Source organism: Lissotriton helveticus, chromosome 5_1 (assembly GCF_964261635.1).
Source record: "Lissotriton helveticus chromosome 5_1, aLisHel1.1, whole genome shotgun sequence".
Classification (NCBI taxonomy): Eukaryota; Metazoa; Chordata; class Amphibia; order Caudata; family Salamandridae; genus Lissotriton; species Lissotriton helveticus.
Genome location: NC_136065.1, coordinates 1,714,922,601 through 1,714,941,845, shown reverse-complemented (window position 1 = coordinate 1,714,941,845; position 19,245 = coordinate 1,714,922,601). Strand labels below are relative to the sequence as shown.

Sequence of the window (19,245 nt, the reverse complement as noted above, 5' to 3'; positions counted from 1 at the left end):
TTTCAATGGAACAGATGTTCTTTCCATTTCGGAGCTCTTGGTCATTCTATGAACTGCAGAATCAAAGGAGTATGCCGGAAGTGTGTGATATACTTGATACATTGATGAACAAAACTCCGTTTATCTTGTGATTTTTTATTCCACGATAATTGTGACTCAGCACCTTGACCTGTACTGGACCTGCTGATGCTCGAGGAAGATCCAGAACTACGCCCAATCCATTCCTCCATAAGAGAGCTCTACCCATAATATTTCTATTACGTTTGCTTCACTTATGGATGTCTACTTTAAACACTTTTGGCTTCTCAAAGCAATGGTCAAACTATCCCTAATATCTTTATTTCTCAGAGTATATATGAGTGGGTTGAACAGTGGAGTTATAACCGTGTATAGCAGGGATAGAGTTTTATTTACATTCAGAGACTTGCCAGCTGATGGGACCACATACATAGTCATTAGTGACCCAAAGTACATGAAAACAACAGCAAGGTGAGAGCTGCAGGTGGAGAAGGCCCTGTGCCTCTCTGTGGCTGAGGAGATTTTTAAGATGGTATATATGATGTAAATATAAGAGACAATGATCAGAATAAATGAGATGGGTGTGACGGTGGAAGTGATCATAAATATTTCAGTCTTCAGAAAGGTTGTGTCTGAGCAGGCTGCTTTTAGAAGTGGCAGAATGTCGCAGAAGAAGTGGTCGACCTCGGTGTAACTGGGAAATTGCAACCTGCTTAAGAAAATGCAGGTGACTGAAGGAGGAATGCAGCTGGCCAGTAAGATCCATGAGAGCAGGCGTATGCATGTGTTTCGATCCATAATAGTGGAATAATGTAATGGATAGCAAATGGCAACATAGCGGTCGTAAGCCATGAATGTTAAGAGGAAACACTCCACGATTACCAGCCACCCAAAAACATAAAGCTGTATGAGGCAATTGGGAAAGGATATTGTGATTCCTTTGTTGAGCAGGCTGCCCAGCAAAGTTGGGAAAATTGCTGTTGTGTACCAGACTTCAGCAAATGACAAATTGCCAAGTAAAAAGTACATTGGTGAGTGAAGGCGCTCAACCGTAGACACTACAATGATGATTAAAACATTCCCAGTCACTGTCAACATATATATCGTGAAAAGCAGTAAAAAGAACAGGGGTTTCAGATCAGAAGCAATTTGGAATCCTCTAATGTAAAATTCGGGGATTGTGTTTATGTTTCCTGAGCAGTTCCTCTTCGTCCTATTCATCACCTAAGGAAAAGATCAAAAGAGAAACCATTATTAGGGGTATTAACAATATTATTAAAGACACAACATTGGAAATAAGGGAAATAATGGAATCTAGGGCCTTTATGTAAATCAGTCTTCACAGTGCGCTTGGGAACACCAGTTTCATAGCTATGCTCTTGATGTGAATGCACGAAGGTTTCATGAGATAATGAATACTATCTGATTTCCCTCTGGCTCAAGTGGAAGAGTTAGGGCCAGATTTAGAGTTTGGCAGACCGGGTGCTCCATTTTAAAAAGGACTCAGGGCACTGCCTGCTAAACCTGAGGTCCGCATGTCACATTTAGGGACAGGTGGACCAAAAGCAGTCCATCGATGGATCGCTCACTGGCTCTATACATTGAACCCTTCCTCTCATGTCCTGACAAAGTAAGAACAGTCGGAGGAAGGATATTAGCCCATACACCCTATTTAGCGTTGATGGTGTAATGTTTTAGCTCTGTCTGTCATAGGCAGGAAAAACCTGGCGATGAAGGCCAGGACAAACACACCATAATGACCACCAACTCCTGGGAGAAAAAAACACCCACAGTGTGGCTTTGAAAGTTTGTTTCTGAAAAACAAAAAATTGTCGAACTTTTGGTGTACAGGCATCAAAACTGATGGGAACAGTACACCAACTGTTTAATACATTGAAAAGATGTACCATTATAGTGGTTCCTTTCAATGCACATAGATGACTGCAGGGCTGAGAGTCATCTTTAAATTTGACCAGTGAAGTATCCTTGAGATGGTGGTGGTAATATCCTCCACCATCCCAATAGGCACTACTATGTCTGCCAAACTTTAAATCAGGCACACACACATCTAAAACATTACCTCCAGTGTGCCAGGGACAGCATTTTTTATGGGCGCACCCTTATGTAAAAATTAAACTACATGATGCAAGTACTAGAAATGTATAATTGATGCCACCCATATACTATGTGTGTGCATCAGAGCCCGCATTCTCATGTATGCTGCGCATATGCAATTTTTCATCCCTCAGCGAGCGCTGTAAGGGAAGCTGCAAACAGGGAGGAGATCGTCCTGGGAGGTCCTGCTACACTAACCTGGTGCCGTGAGGGGAACGGCGGAAGACACACTAGCGCCACACTAGCGCTATCATCCTGACCGCCGCGAGGGCAAGGGACTACATCCCCCAGGTGCCCCGGCGGTCAGGTGACGTCAGCGGAGCGCCCGGAGGCGCGGGCAAAAGGCAGGGGAGCCGAGCACTGTTGGCGAGCGCTGTAAGGGAAGCTGCAAACAGGGAGGAGATCGCCCTGGGAGGTCCTGCTACACTAACCTGGTGCCGTGAGGGGAACGGCGGAAGACACACTAGCGCCATCATCCTGACCGCCGCGAGGGCAAGGGACTACATCCCCCAGGTGCCCCGGCGGTCAGGTGACGTCAGCGGAGCGCCTGGAGGCGCGGGCAAAAGGCAGGGGAGCCGAGCGCTGTTGGCGAGCGCTGTAAGGGAAGCTGCAAACAGGGAGGAGATCGCCCTGGGAGGTCCTGCTACACTAACCTGGTGCCGTGAGGGGAACGGCGGAAGACACACTAGCGCCACACTAGCGCCATCATCCTGACCGCCGCGAGGGCAAGGGACTACATCCCCCAGGTGCCCCGGCGGTCAGGTGACGTCAGCGGAGTGCCCAGAGGCGCGGGCAAAAGGCAGGGGAGCCGAGCGCTGTTGGCGAGCGCTGTAAGGGAAGCTGCAAACAGGGAGGAGATCGCCCTGGGAGGTCCTGCTACACTAACCTGGTGCCGTGAGGGGAACGGCGGAAGACACACTAGCGCCATCATCCTGACCGCCGCGAGGGCAAGGGACTACATCCCCCAGGTGCCCCGGCGGTCAGGTGACGTCAGCGGAGCGCCCGGAGGCGCGGGCAAAAGGCAGGGGAGCCGAGCGCTGTTGGCGAGCGCTGTAAGGGAAGCTGCAAACAGGGAGGAGATCGCCCTGGGAGGTCCTGCTACACTAACCTGGTGCCGTGAGGGGAACGGCGGAAGACACACTAGCGCCACACTAGCGCCATCATCCTGACCACCGCGAGGGCAAGGGACTACATCCCCCAGGTGCCCCGGCGGTCAGGTGACGTCAGCGGAGCGCCCGGAGGCGCGGGCAAAAGGCAGGGGAACCTCTCGCATCGCGAGTCGCGCGCGGGAGCGCCGGGCGAAGCCCGGGCAAAGGGCGGGCCCTCTACGGCCCTCATCGGACAGAGGAGGACGGGGACGGGCCACCCTCTATGGGAGGTTTGAGGCAAATTATCGACCTGTTGTACTGTATCCATTCCTAAGCCCAAATCTGGGGATATGTCCAACAAAATCCCGGTCGATATATTCGCACATTCCCCATCTAGTTTCCCATGGCTGGATGACCTTAACAGTCTGTGTAAGGTCAAATATGTTCCTGCAGCACCCTCCCTCACGCCAAAACGCCGCAGCTCACAAACATATCCAAGGGAGCAGAAAACTCTTACTGATACAAAACTTACACCTCCCAGGGTTACGCTTGTCAAAAAGAAGATTGTGGGGAATAAAGACAATGGGAGCTCTACCAAATCTCAAACACCTGATAAACCTTCTACAAGTCCAATTCCACCCTTAGCTAATACTCTTTTTACCACGCCGCCTGGTGTTAATTTGGAGGATTTATCACCACCTTCCCATCAGGCTCTCCTATCTATAATTGAGCATTTGCTCAAATCTTTAATACACCCCTTGATGGACAAAATCACGACGCTGGGGAATAAGCTCATGGGGCTGGAGAACTCCATTGAATCCCTCCTGAAACCCTCAGCTCACAACGAACCAACCCATTGCTCGCCGACAACCGACCATTCAAACCTACCTAATTTGACTACTCCTTATGAAGCGGCGCCCATCCAATTGCCAACCCCCACCTCCTCTCTTCCTATCAACCCCAAAGCCCCCCTGAAATTGAAAACTCCTCGTCATGTTCCACCCAAATTTGCGCGCAACACCCACATACATCTACCTCCAGAAGCAGCGCCTTTTGTCATTGTTCTTTCGGGAGTCCCTGAACTAACAGAAGGCAAAGCTGAGAGACACCACGAACTTATGAACAAGGTCAAGTACTGGCTGTCAAAAAACAGACCTCTGCCCTACCACCTTGATGGCCGAATAATGAGTGTCCGGAGGGTGGGATGGCTTGGTTCTCTTAAAAAAGACATCTCGGGGGATTTGATTTTGATACGTTTTAGGAGTAGACTTATTGTGCCATACATGCAGACGTGGCTACCCCAAAATGGAGATGGACTCATTTCTACCTGGAATCTACATGACTTTTACCCTTATAGGTCTTACACGCTTTCCCCTAGTACCCGGGGCATTGATAACATCCCGGGGGTAGAGGAACTCACCCAAGTAATTGCAGTAGTTTTCCAGTGGCTTTTAATTATCCCAAACTGTTGTACAATAGTTTCTGTGTGTCATAATTACTAAATTTTGTAGACCATTGTGCCCTACAACATTGCCTAAAGATTGCGTAAAACATGTTTAATGCACTAACTGTGTAATCAAAAGCTATTAGGAGACTTATTTTAAAATGTTTATAAATGTATTTTAGTATCTGTCTGTATGCTTTTATGATTTTAATATCTAAAATCGAATAAAGCTTTTGATTCTTCATCCCTCATATGCAACAAAAACTTTGAAGGAAGTTTGACTTAATCTCAGCCACGAGTGATGGCGTGGTGTAGCGATGATGACCATAAACTGTCCACTGTGCCAGTCTAAATAAAGACGAAATAGGCCTCGGTCCTGCTCCAAGAGGAACAGTCCAGATCAAATTGTCAATCTAGATCCCCTCTAGAACAGAAGACATGCAACCCCAAGATCATTTTCAGCCTACACAGTTCTCATCAGTCAGGTATAGACTAAGTTCTGCGCACACTGAGTATACAACCCACGTCCGGTAAAGGTGCCTACTGCAACAATCAAACAAGTGATGAAAGGAACGCTTGGATTTATGTCATCCACTGGCAATTCGGTCAGGACTCATTCCAATCCATCGTTTTTCAACTACTGTACCCTCCAGAAAAATATAAGACACATGAAAACCAGCCTTGGTCTGGCTCCAAAAGGAGAAGCTCTGACTGAAGGGCAGGACCATGGTCCATCCAGATGGGGACACAAACAAACCCTTTATACCAAACATTTCCTCCAATATGTAGCAGAAGTGTTTTGCCGTGGGTAGTCCAGTATCCCGAGGATTACCTCTAGCTGCCCAGGACTTCTATTTTGCCACTAGTGCCCTGCCTTATGCGGACTAGTACCTCCAATATGCCAGTACCAGTGGGTGTATCCCTGAGCCAATAATTATCGGTATACCAGGGGAAGGAACAGCCCCCAAGCATAACAGATACACATCTGCTCACTAACTCTCACTAACTCATTATCCCTCTCACTCATTCTCACTCACCCACATTCTTTACACTCAGCCACTCACACAAACACACACGGGCCTGTGTTTGACCTCATCATCACAGGTTCAAATCCCAGTGGGTCCACTCAGCCTTTCATTCTTCTGAAGTCGATAAAATGAGTTGGGTAACCATAAACATCTGTTATTCAGCCCTAAGATACCCTCGACTGAAGGTGTGCTTTACAAATACTTATGTTATGTTACACTTACTTTAACTGACTTACTCTCTCACATCTGCTCCAAGTCACAGTAACTTAATCACTCTCACTCATTCTCACTCACTATCAGTCACTCAGGGCCTATTTACGAGACAGGCGGACTGAGGACCGCCAGACTCGTGGGGGTGTGGTGGATGCAGTCCAGCCACTGCCACAGCTGCGGTCCAACTGCCCAATTACAACTTGGGCCGTCGGACCAACATTGCACTGCCGCAACCAACAGAGAACCGCTGTTCCCTGGAGGTAGAGCAGTGCTCAGAGGCTTAGCAATATTCTGGTTGTGCCGCTGCCGCACCGTCATGCATATTGCGAGTTTCAGGACCGCCAGCAGTGTCATGGAGGTCTTTAGCCGTGGAGGGAAAATTAATTATTTATTTAATTTTCCCCCATGGTCGTCTGTCAAAATCCCCCACCACCCAGCCACTCCCCATACTGCTCCTAACCACATGAGACGCAACTGGAGGTCTTTACTCCACGAAAAGGCTGGTGGTCCTAACAAATAGGGGGCCTTGGCCCCCTGTTACCCATGTGAATGGCTATGCAGCAGGGGGTAATAACATGTGTCTCCCTGTGTGCATGCACCACAGTTCCTGCATGGCATGGACTTTACAGTCTTTGCCATACAGGAACTGTTCTTGGTGTTCCCATTGCGGTGGCCAATTTCCAAGGCAATGCCGTGGGACCACCCAAAAATGCCCACTAAACATGAGGAAACTCATAATTTGGTGGGCGGTGCGCACATGGGATTGGTGCACAGGTGCAGGCTGCTGGTGTGGCGGTCCACTTCCGCACTGCCAAACTTGTAATCAGGTCCTCAGTGTCATTCACTCCAAATTCCTCTCACACACACATTTACTGTGTCAACTTTTTCTGGTGTCCCATTTAAAACAGAGGCTACTAGGCTCAGATTGTAACAATCAGAGCCTTACTGCCACTGCCATCCAGTATGTTGACACTACCGTTGAGTCCAAAGCTGTGCACCAAGTATAATCTTTTAGCAATTGACCCTCAAATAGCAAAGTCTAGTAGTCCAAGACTTACTTAGGGAGATGATGTGGGTTAATAACAGAAACAATCAAGAAAACAATGTTTTGGCAGTGCTTTCACCTAACCTAATACTATTGGGGCAGCCAATGGCTGCTGGCCACATTCCCTCCCTAGTGTGGGTGTTGGCCAACACTAGGGAGGGCTGAAAATGATCCTCCAGTGCTTGCACCGGAGGATACCTTTTTTTGCAAAGGGCAGGGGAGATGCAGAATTGCTTCTTCATCAGCTACTCCCACCTATGTGTGATGTCAGTATGCTGCGAGGTATGCTGATGGCACATATTCCCCATGGAGCAGCAAGCAGAAGGAGGTAAGTGCTCCCTCCTGCTCTGGTGGAGAAAAAGCACTATAAAAGGCCTCCCCAATTTTCAGGGAGGCCTCATTGGAAAGGGAAGGGTGGCCCCTTTCCAATGAGGCTCTCTGAAACAGATTCCTGGCCCTCCCTGAATTGCTTTCGCACTGTGATCCACAGCCAGGAAACCCACCAAGTTACCAGTGACTACCAGTTAGGGTGAGTCAGTACTCATGGGGAATGGGACATCCCCATTGGGGCTAAAACTAATTTAAAAAGTGTTTTTGTCTCCTAGGGAGCGTGATTACACACCCGGGCAAGGTAAAAAAAAGCTATGCTTAAAGAAAAAAAATATAGGAAATTTTCAGGGAGTCAGCCCTCCTGACATACGGGCGACACCCTGTTGGACTCATATTTGCTGTGGGAATATTTGTTTTTCTTGGTGACCGATCAAAGCTCCTGACCTCCCATCAGGAAAGCACATGTTTTCCCAAAAAGCTAAAATAAATGTAGGTGTGGGTCAGCCCTGAGTACATGGGTTGACCACCTTTGGGGCTTATTTTTTTAATTTATAAGTGTGTACTTTCCCCATATACGGTGATTGGGGCCACCTCAATGAAAATGTACACATTTACATCTATAAAAAAACGTACCATACACATGTGGCAAAAATGTGTTGTATTATGCTGCATTATTTGCCTCTTTTTGACACATATTTAGTCAACGCTGTGACATAATTGGGTGCTATCGCTGAGGTATCTCAGGTGATAGAACTATATGCTTTTAAAAGGAGCATATTTGCACACAAAGTGGCTGGGGTATTATGTGAATGTCTGCCACTTTAGATCAAAAGGAAGTTTTTGGCTTTAGAAAATTTGGGGCATATTTACTAGCTCCTATCGCCAACGATAGGGGCTTTGCCTTATTCACAAGGCTTCCTTGTACATACAACACCCTTTTACGGTGTACTTAGCGCAAAATGGGAGGGCAATGGGTTCCACAGCAACACCCATTGATTTTGATGCTGCCCCCAGTTTACAAGGGTGGTGTAAATACAGAGCGACTCTAAAATTAAGGCGAAGGAAATGGTCTTAAACAGGTGAAAGGAGAAGAAATGCTTTATTTCTACTCGTTTTTGCTGTTTCCATGTGTGCTGCATTGTTCAACACACATAAAAACAGAAAATTGCCATTGATTGTTTATGTGCAAAAGGTGACCAGGTATCAAGTGACCAGGTAGGCTACCTCTAAAGTAGCCACCTGGGTGCATGCCATATCATCCTTGCCATGAGACTCATACCAGGGGTGAGAAAGAACGTTGTTTGATACTCAAACATATTTAGGTGGAACCATTATGGAGCTATTGACTCCGGGTCTGCCCGGGTGAAAGACCATGTTATCTTACAGACCGCCTATTACTTATAGTGTACTTTAATGTTAAATGCCACTATAGAGACATAACAACTTGCAATGTCTATACCCTTAATATAATGCACCCTGCTTCCTGGACTCAGGAGGCCTTCCTTAAGGATGAGTGACATATATTAAAAACAATGCATGGGCTTTGCTACACATGGTGATGACAAAGTTGAAATGGAGCAGTTTACACTGTACCAGCAGTAATAGGCCTGCTGTCAGTAGTTTACCTGGGTCACACAGAGTGGCACAAACAGTGGCATAATCACTGGGGACCCCTTTACCACCCAAGGGCTGGGTAACACTGCTACCATATTCTGGGACTTATAAGGTTCTTAAAGTCCTTGTCAATTGGGGTTGCAAATTCACACACATCAGGTGTAGGGAGAGAGCCCTGACACTGGTGCATAATTAGCAGGCTTTAGTGCATTGTCAAAGTTGACAGGCAACATCTAGTAGTCCACAGGGAGCAAAAAGTGGGTGTAAGCTGCAAAATGTACTGTTTTCCTATAGAATGCTGCAGGTAATACATGGAAGAACACTTCAAGACAGAGTCTACAATGTATATCAGGCCGCTGGGTTAGTCAGAACTACTCCTTTATATTGTGTTGAAAAATTGATCCTACCTACACATACAGGAGTACTCCTAGACAAAGCCAATAGTGCAAAATGGACCTCTGGGTTCCTTAGATGGTCCCATAGAGGTAAATGGATTACTCAAAAAAAGCACAACTTTGAATTGCATGACGCCACCAACATTATTGCAGACATACAATGCAGGAACAGCTCAAACCAAGATCAATGGGAGCCACTCTCAGGGGGGAGTCTGCCATTGACTTTGGTTTGAACTGTTTCTGTCTAGGACACTAGGCATAGCCCAACAGTATGGCAGCATTTTGATCTGCATAAATGGGGTAATGCTGGGTGGTAAGAATTTTGTAGATTCCGGTGAATTCTGGTAGCTTCCATCACTGAAATGTAAGAAAAATGTGTACTTTCAGGCAAGATTTGAGGTTGCAGAGCATTGTGGGTAGGAAAACCTTGTGGGATCCAAGCAAGGCATGCCACCTTGGACTCCCCTGGTTGTCTAGTTTTCAAGCATATCTCTAGTTTGTAGCTTTACATGGGTGGCACCATAGCACAGCCACAAATACATCAGCTACTACAATTCATTATCTCCCATCATAATGCGGTGCCTTTTGTGTTGAGGGCTCTTGACCCACCCACACAAGTGGGGTCCCATCCTTAATCAGAGACAAGTGGTAGGAAATGTGTGGCTCTCCAAAGATTCCAGAACGTTACATCACAGAAATGTGAGGAAAATGTGTACTTCTTACCAAAAATTAAAGTTTGCCAAGGTTTCTGGGTAAAATTACCTGGTGAGAACCACACAAGTCATGCACCCATGGAATTCCCTGCTTTTCTAGTTTTCAGCCTAGTTGCTGTCTGAGATACGGTCCTAAATCTTTGGCTACCCACATTACATAACAAGCATTTGCAATGAAATAGGTATCATATTTGCAAGAGTTTGAGCTATTGGCTTTGTAAATGACAATGCCTTTCATTTATATGTTTTGAAAATTTGTCAGGGGTGCGAAAACATGCACTTTATACTTAAAGGCGTTGCTTACGAGGAGCAAGGCTGCCAGTAACTGCACCCCTTTTACTGTCAGCGTTGTTTCTTGTAAGCAACAACTATGAGTACAAAGTGTGTGTTTACGCACCAATTGCAGATTTTTAAAACACATAAATAAAAGGAATTGTTATTTACAATGCCAATAGCTCAAACTCTTGCAAATGAGATATATTGCTTTGCAAATGCTTGTTTTCGTCATATTATGAGATTTGCAGTCCCGTTTAGCCCTTTATTAAGATTACGACTACATATTCAAGAATGCTTAGAATATAAGTGGCCTGGGTGAGATACTCAAGGCTACCTAACAGATGTTGAACTCCTCATAACAAAGACGAACACTGCCATGCAGCAATGTTAATTGTAATGTGGGATGTGGGGTATAAGTGGAGGGTCACAGAGTACATGAAATCAACCACGTACCCTCTCAGCAACAGACATTGCAGCATACAGTTTGGCAAGGAAACAGATGCCGCATATCTCTGCCTTGAAACTTGTAGCGCTCCTTATTGTATTTTTCTTTTTTTAACAGCGCCTTATGCTAGTGGCAGACTATGTTACACATTTTTTGTTATGTTTTTTGGCACAGGAAGATTACATGATTTGTCCAAAATGACAGTATGTTGGCCAGGCCGCTATTTGTACCTATTTCAAGATGAGCAGCTTCTAACCACTAAACCAAATCTCTTAAACGTCTCTGTTTAAGAGATGAGCAGATGCTCACAAACTAAACAAGTGGGCTTCACCAGAGAGGCTTTAGTAACTTCACAAGGAAGATATCTGCCACAATAGCACATGGTTTCGTTAAGAGATAGTAGGACTCTACTCCCCCCTCAGGCAGTGTCCATTGCTAAAGGACATCGGGTGATTTCTGATTTTTGGCGGTGTTGGGAAATATTCCCATTGGTGATATGTGAAAACATTCCTAGGGTTAGCAGATGTATGCATACAATGATGACCATATGTTGATAGCAATACATTTTCCCAAACTCTGATGTGTATTCTAACATTTTTTTATTAGAAAAAGCAGCAGATTCCTCTAAATCAGACTGCATATTATTTACAGTTTCATAATCCCAATCATCGGAAAATGTACTTGAGGTAATGATATTACTCAATGATATTTTGAATAAATGTGGTTTTTTAAAAGTTCTGTGAGGCCAAATATATCGAAATCAACCTTGTCTCATTCTACACCATCAGGGGTAGGGACTGCTGTAATGTTCACTGTTGACAGGCCTCTTCTTTCATGATGTGATGTTCGGTGATATTTCAGGATCACATTCACTTTTCGTGCTGAAAAGCTTTCTTGAAGATAAGTCCCATTAATAAGCATACTAAAAACAATTACAAGGCCTATCCAGAAAAGAAAGTAAAGTATTCCTGTAGATACCCAGACTTCTACCCAAGGTGATACCAAGTAAGTGTTTTTAGAAAGTTCAGAAAGTCTTTAAATTGCTGTAGACAAGTTTTTTGGGCTCCCATCATTCCAGTTTTGCTTGGATCTAATGAAAAGGTGTCAAAGTCAATGAAATAGCCAGATGTGTTCGATCAATTTTCGACAGTTCTCCAGGTTTTGTGGAAACTGTAGCTTGCTCTTGTTGGGGCATGTTGATATAGATCTCCGTGTTTGGTCAAATTTAAATTTGTCCTTCAGTTGAGTTCTCATTTTGAACTTCAGTTTCAAGAGGAAAAAGTTCCATTGCATTGTTGCTTAGTGCTTCATTCCGTGTGGGTGACCCTTTAACCATGATGAGTCTTTCTGTTTGAACTTCTTGTATGGTTAGAGAGGAGGGTATGTGCTACTTCGGAGTCCAAGTGGCCAACTACTCAGTATCGGCCACATAGTGTGGTTTGATTAGGTCAATTGAGACAAATCTTTTCTCTTTTTTACCAGCAAGAGGTGGCAGAAGTACAGTTATTGTTCCTTTAACTGCCATGACAGGTACAGGCTTTCTGTATGATGGCCCAAATTCTTTTATGTCTGCTATTTTTTCTCTGACCAGATCCCCGACTTTAGAGATCCACACATGTCTTGTTATGACACTTTTTACTTCCACAGTGGCATTCTTCTTTATATTGACATTACTCTGTTGTGCACTGGTTTCATTCAGGTCCTGTAAATCAGCCAAATGTTTATGGTTGTCAAAAGGTTTTTTATCCACCACTGTACCTTCACAATCAAGATCAGGTACCCACATTCTCATTTTAAATAGGACTCCATAAGGAGTGATCCCCCTTGAGAGCTTCTTGGCTGATTATTCAAAGCTCTTTGGACTCCAGACAGATGTTTTACCCAATTGCCACCCAAGCCTAATACTCTAGCTATTAAAGAATGCTTTCAGTCCCGGTTTTCCCTTTCCACAACCAAATTTCCCTCTGGATGGTACGGAGAGGAGTACTGCAATGCTACACCCAGACTTCCCATAGCTTCCTTGTAAGCCAGAGAGCTAAACTTGGGGCAACGGTCAAAATGAAGTGTGCCCATTGGATATGTCCCTATAAAGACTCACACATCTTTTACAACAGTTCGAGCGTCAGTCCATAGGAACCTAGACCAGGAATCCACTGCAACTATGATATACTTGTAAGCCCCATTAGATTGTAAGGGGCCACAGTGGTCCAAATAAACACACACCAGTGATTTGTCTGACATTAGTAATGGTGTCTGCACAAGGCGTCTTACGGTTGAGCCTTTCATCTGTTGACAGATGTCCCATTACAAGACGTGATCTTTAGTCTTCCTTCCTCGCCTTGGCCACCAATAGCAATGTTTCAGTAAAGAAACAGTAGCAGAAACTCCTGCACGTGCAGAACCTATAACCTTGTGTGCTGTTAGAATTAATTATAACCTGCGATCCATATTTGGTATTACTCTATCCGCCACTCCAGGAATCTGAGCAAATGGAACATTGTTTGCATTTACCTTGAGTTGAAACTTTTTCGTTACTGCTGAGTTATTGTGTGTGGCAATAATCCCAACCATTTGTTCACCATCTACTCTCATTTTTAAACGAGTGATTGCAGCTACAGAAGCCGGGCGTACAGCCCCCTTTGCGGCTTTGTCAGTCAATGAATTCCCTTCAACGTGAACACCATCTCATTGATGACTCAGTGTGTGTTCAACGTGAACACCATCACATGTGTGTGTATCATGTGAGCCTGTGGTAGTTCTTTTTTCAACTCCACTACCTGTTCCCATAGCATTTTGTGCTTGATTGTGCCACCTTTTGCATCTTTAAACCGATTTTGTCCCCAGTGATGTAGATATTCATTGTATGACTGTACACATTAAAAAGAATCGCATACAATTAGTGTGGGGAATTCTCGATCCATATTTACCAGTGCCAGTATTAGTGCTATTAGTTCTGCCAGCTGTGCCTTGCAGTCTTCAAGAGACTGTGTTTTTGTGCAATTTGGATGAAATCTTCCATCCTGAATCCGCCCTTTAACGAAAGCACACATTGTGCTACATTGCCGTTTACTCCTTAACACCGGTTGCGCAGAACCATCACTATAAATAATGCATTCATTGTCAGATACCACAAGTTCACAGGAGTCGACGATTGCCCCAACGCCTCCACGCCCCAGTCACCACCCGAGAATTCTCAAGGTAACGCCTGAAACGGGGGGAAAGGGGAAGTGGATAAAAAGAGAGACAGCCAAGGTCCAGTGGCGAAGTCACTTCTTCACTCTGTGTGTTGGTAGTCTTCTGACTGTACCTGCAGGGGAACACAATGCATAAGCACACTACACGCACTAACTTTTACTACAGTTCTATGTAATCAATTGATACTTTTATTACCATTTGGACATTGACTATTGCCTCTCTCTGGAATATCTTTATATTGTTCTAAAGCAGGTTCTATGCTGAGAATTAGAAGGAAAACATTTGTTATTAATTTACCTTAATGAGTAGTCGACGTTCTGATTTTAAATTCTTTGTAAAATACTTGAATTACCTGTCACTGCTTCAGACGTGCGTGTAATTATCGACTGAACCTTCCAAGATGAAAATGTTGAATAAACAAGAATGAGAGCACTCTGTGCTAACTCCCTAGAGTCCTAACTATGAGTAACTAAGCTAAACTATTGTGAAATAATATGCATTTGGTTTGGTACAATAAGAACTTGAGAACATATCCGCTGTTATTTTCACAGGGAAAATATGCAAGAGAGTCAATGTTATAGCTAAAGTTTGCTTGACCTTACTTTTGAATTTTCATTCTCACTGGAACCAAGAAGACGCTGGTATCCCACTTTGCGCATGCGTTAGATAATTCAGTTGTCCAAAATTCTTCTTCACATGAACAACCCTAGATGTCGAAGGCTGATAGGAATTGCCATGCGGAATGAGAAGACACTACTTCTCGCTGCATGAGTTCGCACCTTGTCCACCTGGAATCTCCCAAGCGCCGAAACACTAGACCGCCAACCTGACTCTCGATGGTGTCTTACTGTTCCGCCATTTTTCGCCCTGGATGTTTTAACATTAAGATGGAGACCCTATGTCTTCGCCTCCAACGTGGATATTTTTACATTTCTTTCAGGTTTGTCTTTTTCTTTGTTTTACCATTCACCTGACATGTTGCAGCCCTGAAGTCCTGACAGTACCTCCCTCCAAAATGGGTTCCCCCAATTTAGGCTTAGTTGGATTCGCTCTATAGAAGTTCTTGATTAATCTTGGAGCATGCACATTAGAAGAGGGTTCCCAAGATCTCTCCTCTGGCCCAAATCCCTTCCAATCTACCAAGTAATACAGTCTGTTTCTTGAGTTTTTTGACTCTAAAATCCGACTAATCTCAAAGTCATCTCCTGACTCTACTCTGACTGGTGTTGGAGTCTCTTTGAGTCTGGCATTGACTGGGTTTCGCTTTAAGAGAGAGACATGAAAGGCTGGATGCATTTTTAACGAATTTGGAAGCTGTAGCTTAACCACAACTGGATTTATGAGTTTTACTATTTTGAATGGGCCAATATATCTTGGTTGAAATTTTCTATTCCCTCTCAATTTCAGATGTTTAGTGGACAACCAAATCCGATCACCTATCTCAAACTTGGTACCCACTCTCCTTTTTTTATCTGCTTGTTTTTTGTATGATTCTTTTGCTTTGTGTAAGTTTCTCTGAGCCTTTTCATTTGAGTTCTTTAACTCAGCCATTACTTCTGCAATAGTGGGCACTCTGAGATCTTGTTTACCTAACAACAAACTAGGGTGCCTTTCTGTGTTCAGATAAAATGGAGAATACCCTGTAGAATTGTGTATAGCATTGTTGTTGGCCAATTCGGCTGTCCATAGTAATTCTGAACAGTTCCCCTCCTGCTCCAGCAAATAGAGCCTTAAATACTGTTCCAAATCTTGGTTCACGCTCTCAGTCTGACCGTCTGTCTCAGGGTGGTAACTGGTAGAATACCGCGTGTCTATACCCAAGTTGTGCATGAAATTTTTCCAGAATTTTAATATAAATTGGGCACCTCTATCAGAGATAATGACTTGAGGAACCCCGTGAGCTTGCAAGACATGTTGGTTGAAAATCTGTACTAATTGAGGTGCTGTGGGTACTGTCTTTAATGGTACGAAGTGTCCCATCTTGGTGAATGAATCTACTAGTACTACTATGACAGTGTAACCGTGAGTGGATGGAAGATCAACAATTAGATCTAATGACACTGTATGCCAGGGATGTGGTGCATTGGGCAGAGGTTGTAACAACCCTTGCGGAGCCTGTCTGCTGGGTTTCCCTTTTATGCATAATTCACAGGTTGAAACATACTGTCCCACGTGAGCCGCCATGTCAGGCCACCGAAAAAATCTTTTGATCAACTCTAAGGTTTTCTTAATGCCCTTGTGACCAGCCAAAAGATCGTCATGACAACCCTTCATAGCCTTCTCTTGCATCTCTTTAGTGGGAAGATACAGTTTCCTTTCATGATATGGAAGCCCATTAGTAATTGCCTTCTTGTTGTCTCTTCCGACCCAACTCTCCAGATCTTCACCTGAATAATTCTTTCTGATTTTCTCAGTTATTTCCTCTAACTGCAAGACTCCTATAATTTTGTGCAGAGGAATGATTGGCTCCTTAGAAGGAATCTTCATGTCATCTGGTGGGCTCATCCTGGATAGAGCATCAGCTTTTCCGTTGTTTATGCCTGGCTTGTAAGTGATCACAAAGTTAAACTCTGAGAAATACAAGGACCATCTCAATTGCCGTGGAGTGAGTGTTTTTGCTGACTTTAAAAACTGTAAATTGCGATGATCTTTGAACACTGTCACACAATGTTTAGCTCCTAATAAATAGTGTCTCCAGTCTTGAAATGCTTCTTTAACAGCTAACAATTCCTTGTCAGCTATAGAGTAGTTTATTTCAGGTTCTGACAGTTTTCTTAACCTATAAGCCACGAGATGAATTTGGCCTGTCTGTTTGTCTCTCTGCGATAAAATTCCTCCAGTAGCGAAGTCTGATGCATCAGTCTCCACATAAAAGGCCAACTCAGGATCAGGATGCATTAGGATTGGTGCAGTAATGAAAGCCTTCTTCAATCTTTTCAATTTGGGCCTTGTACAACATCGTGTCTTCCTGGGAGCCCAAGTCCCTAGCTTCATAAAATGCCCTGTAGTATTCGGCTGAGGCCCCGTCCTGCACAGTATCCCCTGGTCATCCCTCACCTGCTCTACCCACCGTGCATCTCTCTCCTTCCTGCTGAGCCACGCTAGCAGCTTCCCCGACTTATCTCCTACGTCGTACAAACGATGCAGCGTAGCCAGCGCCTGCGTCTTGGCCTCGCTCGTTACCAAGTCCCTATATTGTCGTTGCGCATCTAAAAGTCGTCTAAGCCTCCTAGGGGTTTTAGTGAGCAGATGTTCACGCTCCAGGTCTAGAACCTGAGCTTCCAGTGTTCTAATCTCCTCCTGTACTTTCCTCTTCTCCCATGCCAGTCTGTTCTGGTCCCTGTCACGCCGGACCGCCTTAAGGGCTTCCCAGAAAATCACTCCTGACAACACAGAACCCTCGTTCTCAGCTATGTACACTTTCACGTCCGCCCTTAGGCCTTTCAGTATGTCCTTGTTCTGTAGATCCCAAGCCGTGAGAGGCCATTTCGGGGGTGCCCCTGCCTCTTCTACATTTAGTGTCTGTCTGGCCATGAAAATTTTGTCTAATCTAGAGTATACCCTGTGGGCTCCATAGAACGAGTAGACACTGTTGTCCGGATGGAGATATCTCCACACTTCCACCAGACCCAAAGTAGAGACCGCCTTGGACAGTAGGGTAGGGGTCGAGTCCCTGGACATATCCCCCGTCCAATCCTGCGTCGGGACCATTACGTCTTTAAAGTTGCCCCCCAATACCTGTAATGTCTCCGATGTTTTCAGTAGAATACTAGTAACTCCTGGGAGCGTCCCTGCCTGCAGTCTTGGCGGTGCATAGACAGAGATGATTGTGTATTCCTGCCTGCCCCATAACACCCGCACCCCCACATAAGTACCCTGGGGGTCTATCCAAGTCTGCGCAATCTTAAAGGGGAGTGTTTTTTTAATCAGTATGGCTACGCCTCTTGCGCCGTGGTGAACCCCGCATGTGCAAGTACCCTATATAGCCCCCTTTCTAGAAAACCGCACTTGGTGCCCTGAAGATGTGTTTCCCGTCGCAGGACTATATCTGGGCCCACCCGTTTCATATAGGCGTGCAATAATCCTCGCTTAATTTTACTGCCCAGACAGTTAACGTTCCACGTCAGTATCTTAGTCTCCCTCTGAACCGGGACTGGCTCCTCAGGGCTATCCGTCAATGTATGTGGCATCGTGGTGCAGGGTTCTAAATTACAGTGGAAGTAGGGCTTTTGACTCCTAGGTGTGGGTGACAATCTGGACATGCTGAAATAATCTCCCCCCAACCAAAACAGTGACTCCTATGCCCCCACCCCCCCATGAATCCGCCAACAAGGAACATCTTCTCCCTCTCCCATCCTCCCCCCTCCCCACCCCCCTTCCGCATCCAGGCCCATCTTTGCGAAAGACAGCGCATAGGACTTCCGGGTGAAAAAGGTCTGTCGCCCTCCCAATAATACCCCCTAGAAACCAGCTCCGATACCTCTAACTGTAAAACATAGGAAGATAAACTTTCCAATAATTACATTCAATAAGATACGAGTCAATAAAACACAGAGCAATACTATAGGGGGTAGAACAACTTGCGTGCTGTCTGGCCGTGAGCCTATGTGTGATGTGACCAGCGAGTCCCAGCTTCATGAATTGGAGTCAGGAATTTCATCTTGCGAGGCTCCCACCTCCTTAGCCGGTTCTTGTTCCATGTCATTAATTGCCACCACCTGTGGATGCATCGACTGTTCCTCCGTTTCCTCACTCTCTGATGAATTACCACCTGGCTCTTCTTCTCCCTCACACCTGGCATTTCCAGCGAGTCAGCGAAACCTGGAGCCCGCCAACCCTCCAGAGTCCGAGGAGGCCATGTTCCGCCGCTGTCGAGTAATCGGTCCTTGCATGGAGTAGGGCGTCGTCATCACTTTTCTGCTACTACGTGTTCGGCGTGGTCTCTGTGGCTTCGGCGACACCCTCCGGGCTCCCGCTTGGGCCTCGTTCTCCGCCGTCCTCTGCATCACAATCGCCGGACTCATCCGGGAGGGGCGCTCCTCCAGCCACTGCCATGCGTCCTCCGGGTGTGGGAAAAAGTACGTCTTCTCCTTGTATATGACTTTCAGTTTCGCCGGGAAGAGGAGCATGCATTGAATATGCAGGTCCCTCAACTTAGCCTTTACCGCGTCAAAGGAGCACCTCTGCTTCTGTACCTCTTGGCTATAATCCGGGAAGATCATGATCTGCGTGTTCTCCAGACGGATATCTCCTAGTTTCCTGGCTTCCCTTAGGATCATGTCCCTGTCCAAAAAGTTCAGAAATTGGGCTATGACCGGTCGTGGCC

General features: G+C 45.4%; 1 protein-coding gene across 1 annotated transcript; it reads right to left on the bottom strand.

Annotated features, from left to right (window-relative positions):
- Window positions 1-282: 282 nt before the first annotated feature.
- LOC144752784 (olfactory receptor 11L1-like) lies at window positions 283-14,578 on the bottom strand. Its single transcript, XM_078640635.1, has 2 exons — window positions 14,522-14,578; window positions 283-1,242 (listed from the first exon to the last, which is right to left on the bottom strand). Exons 1-2 carry the CDS (start codon window positions 14,576-14,578, stop codon window positions 283-285), a joined length of 1,017 nt encoding a protein of 338 aa, XP_078496761.1.
- Window positions 14,579-19,245: the final 4,667 nt, after the last annotated feature.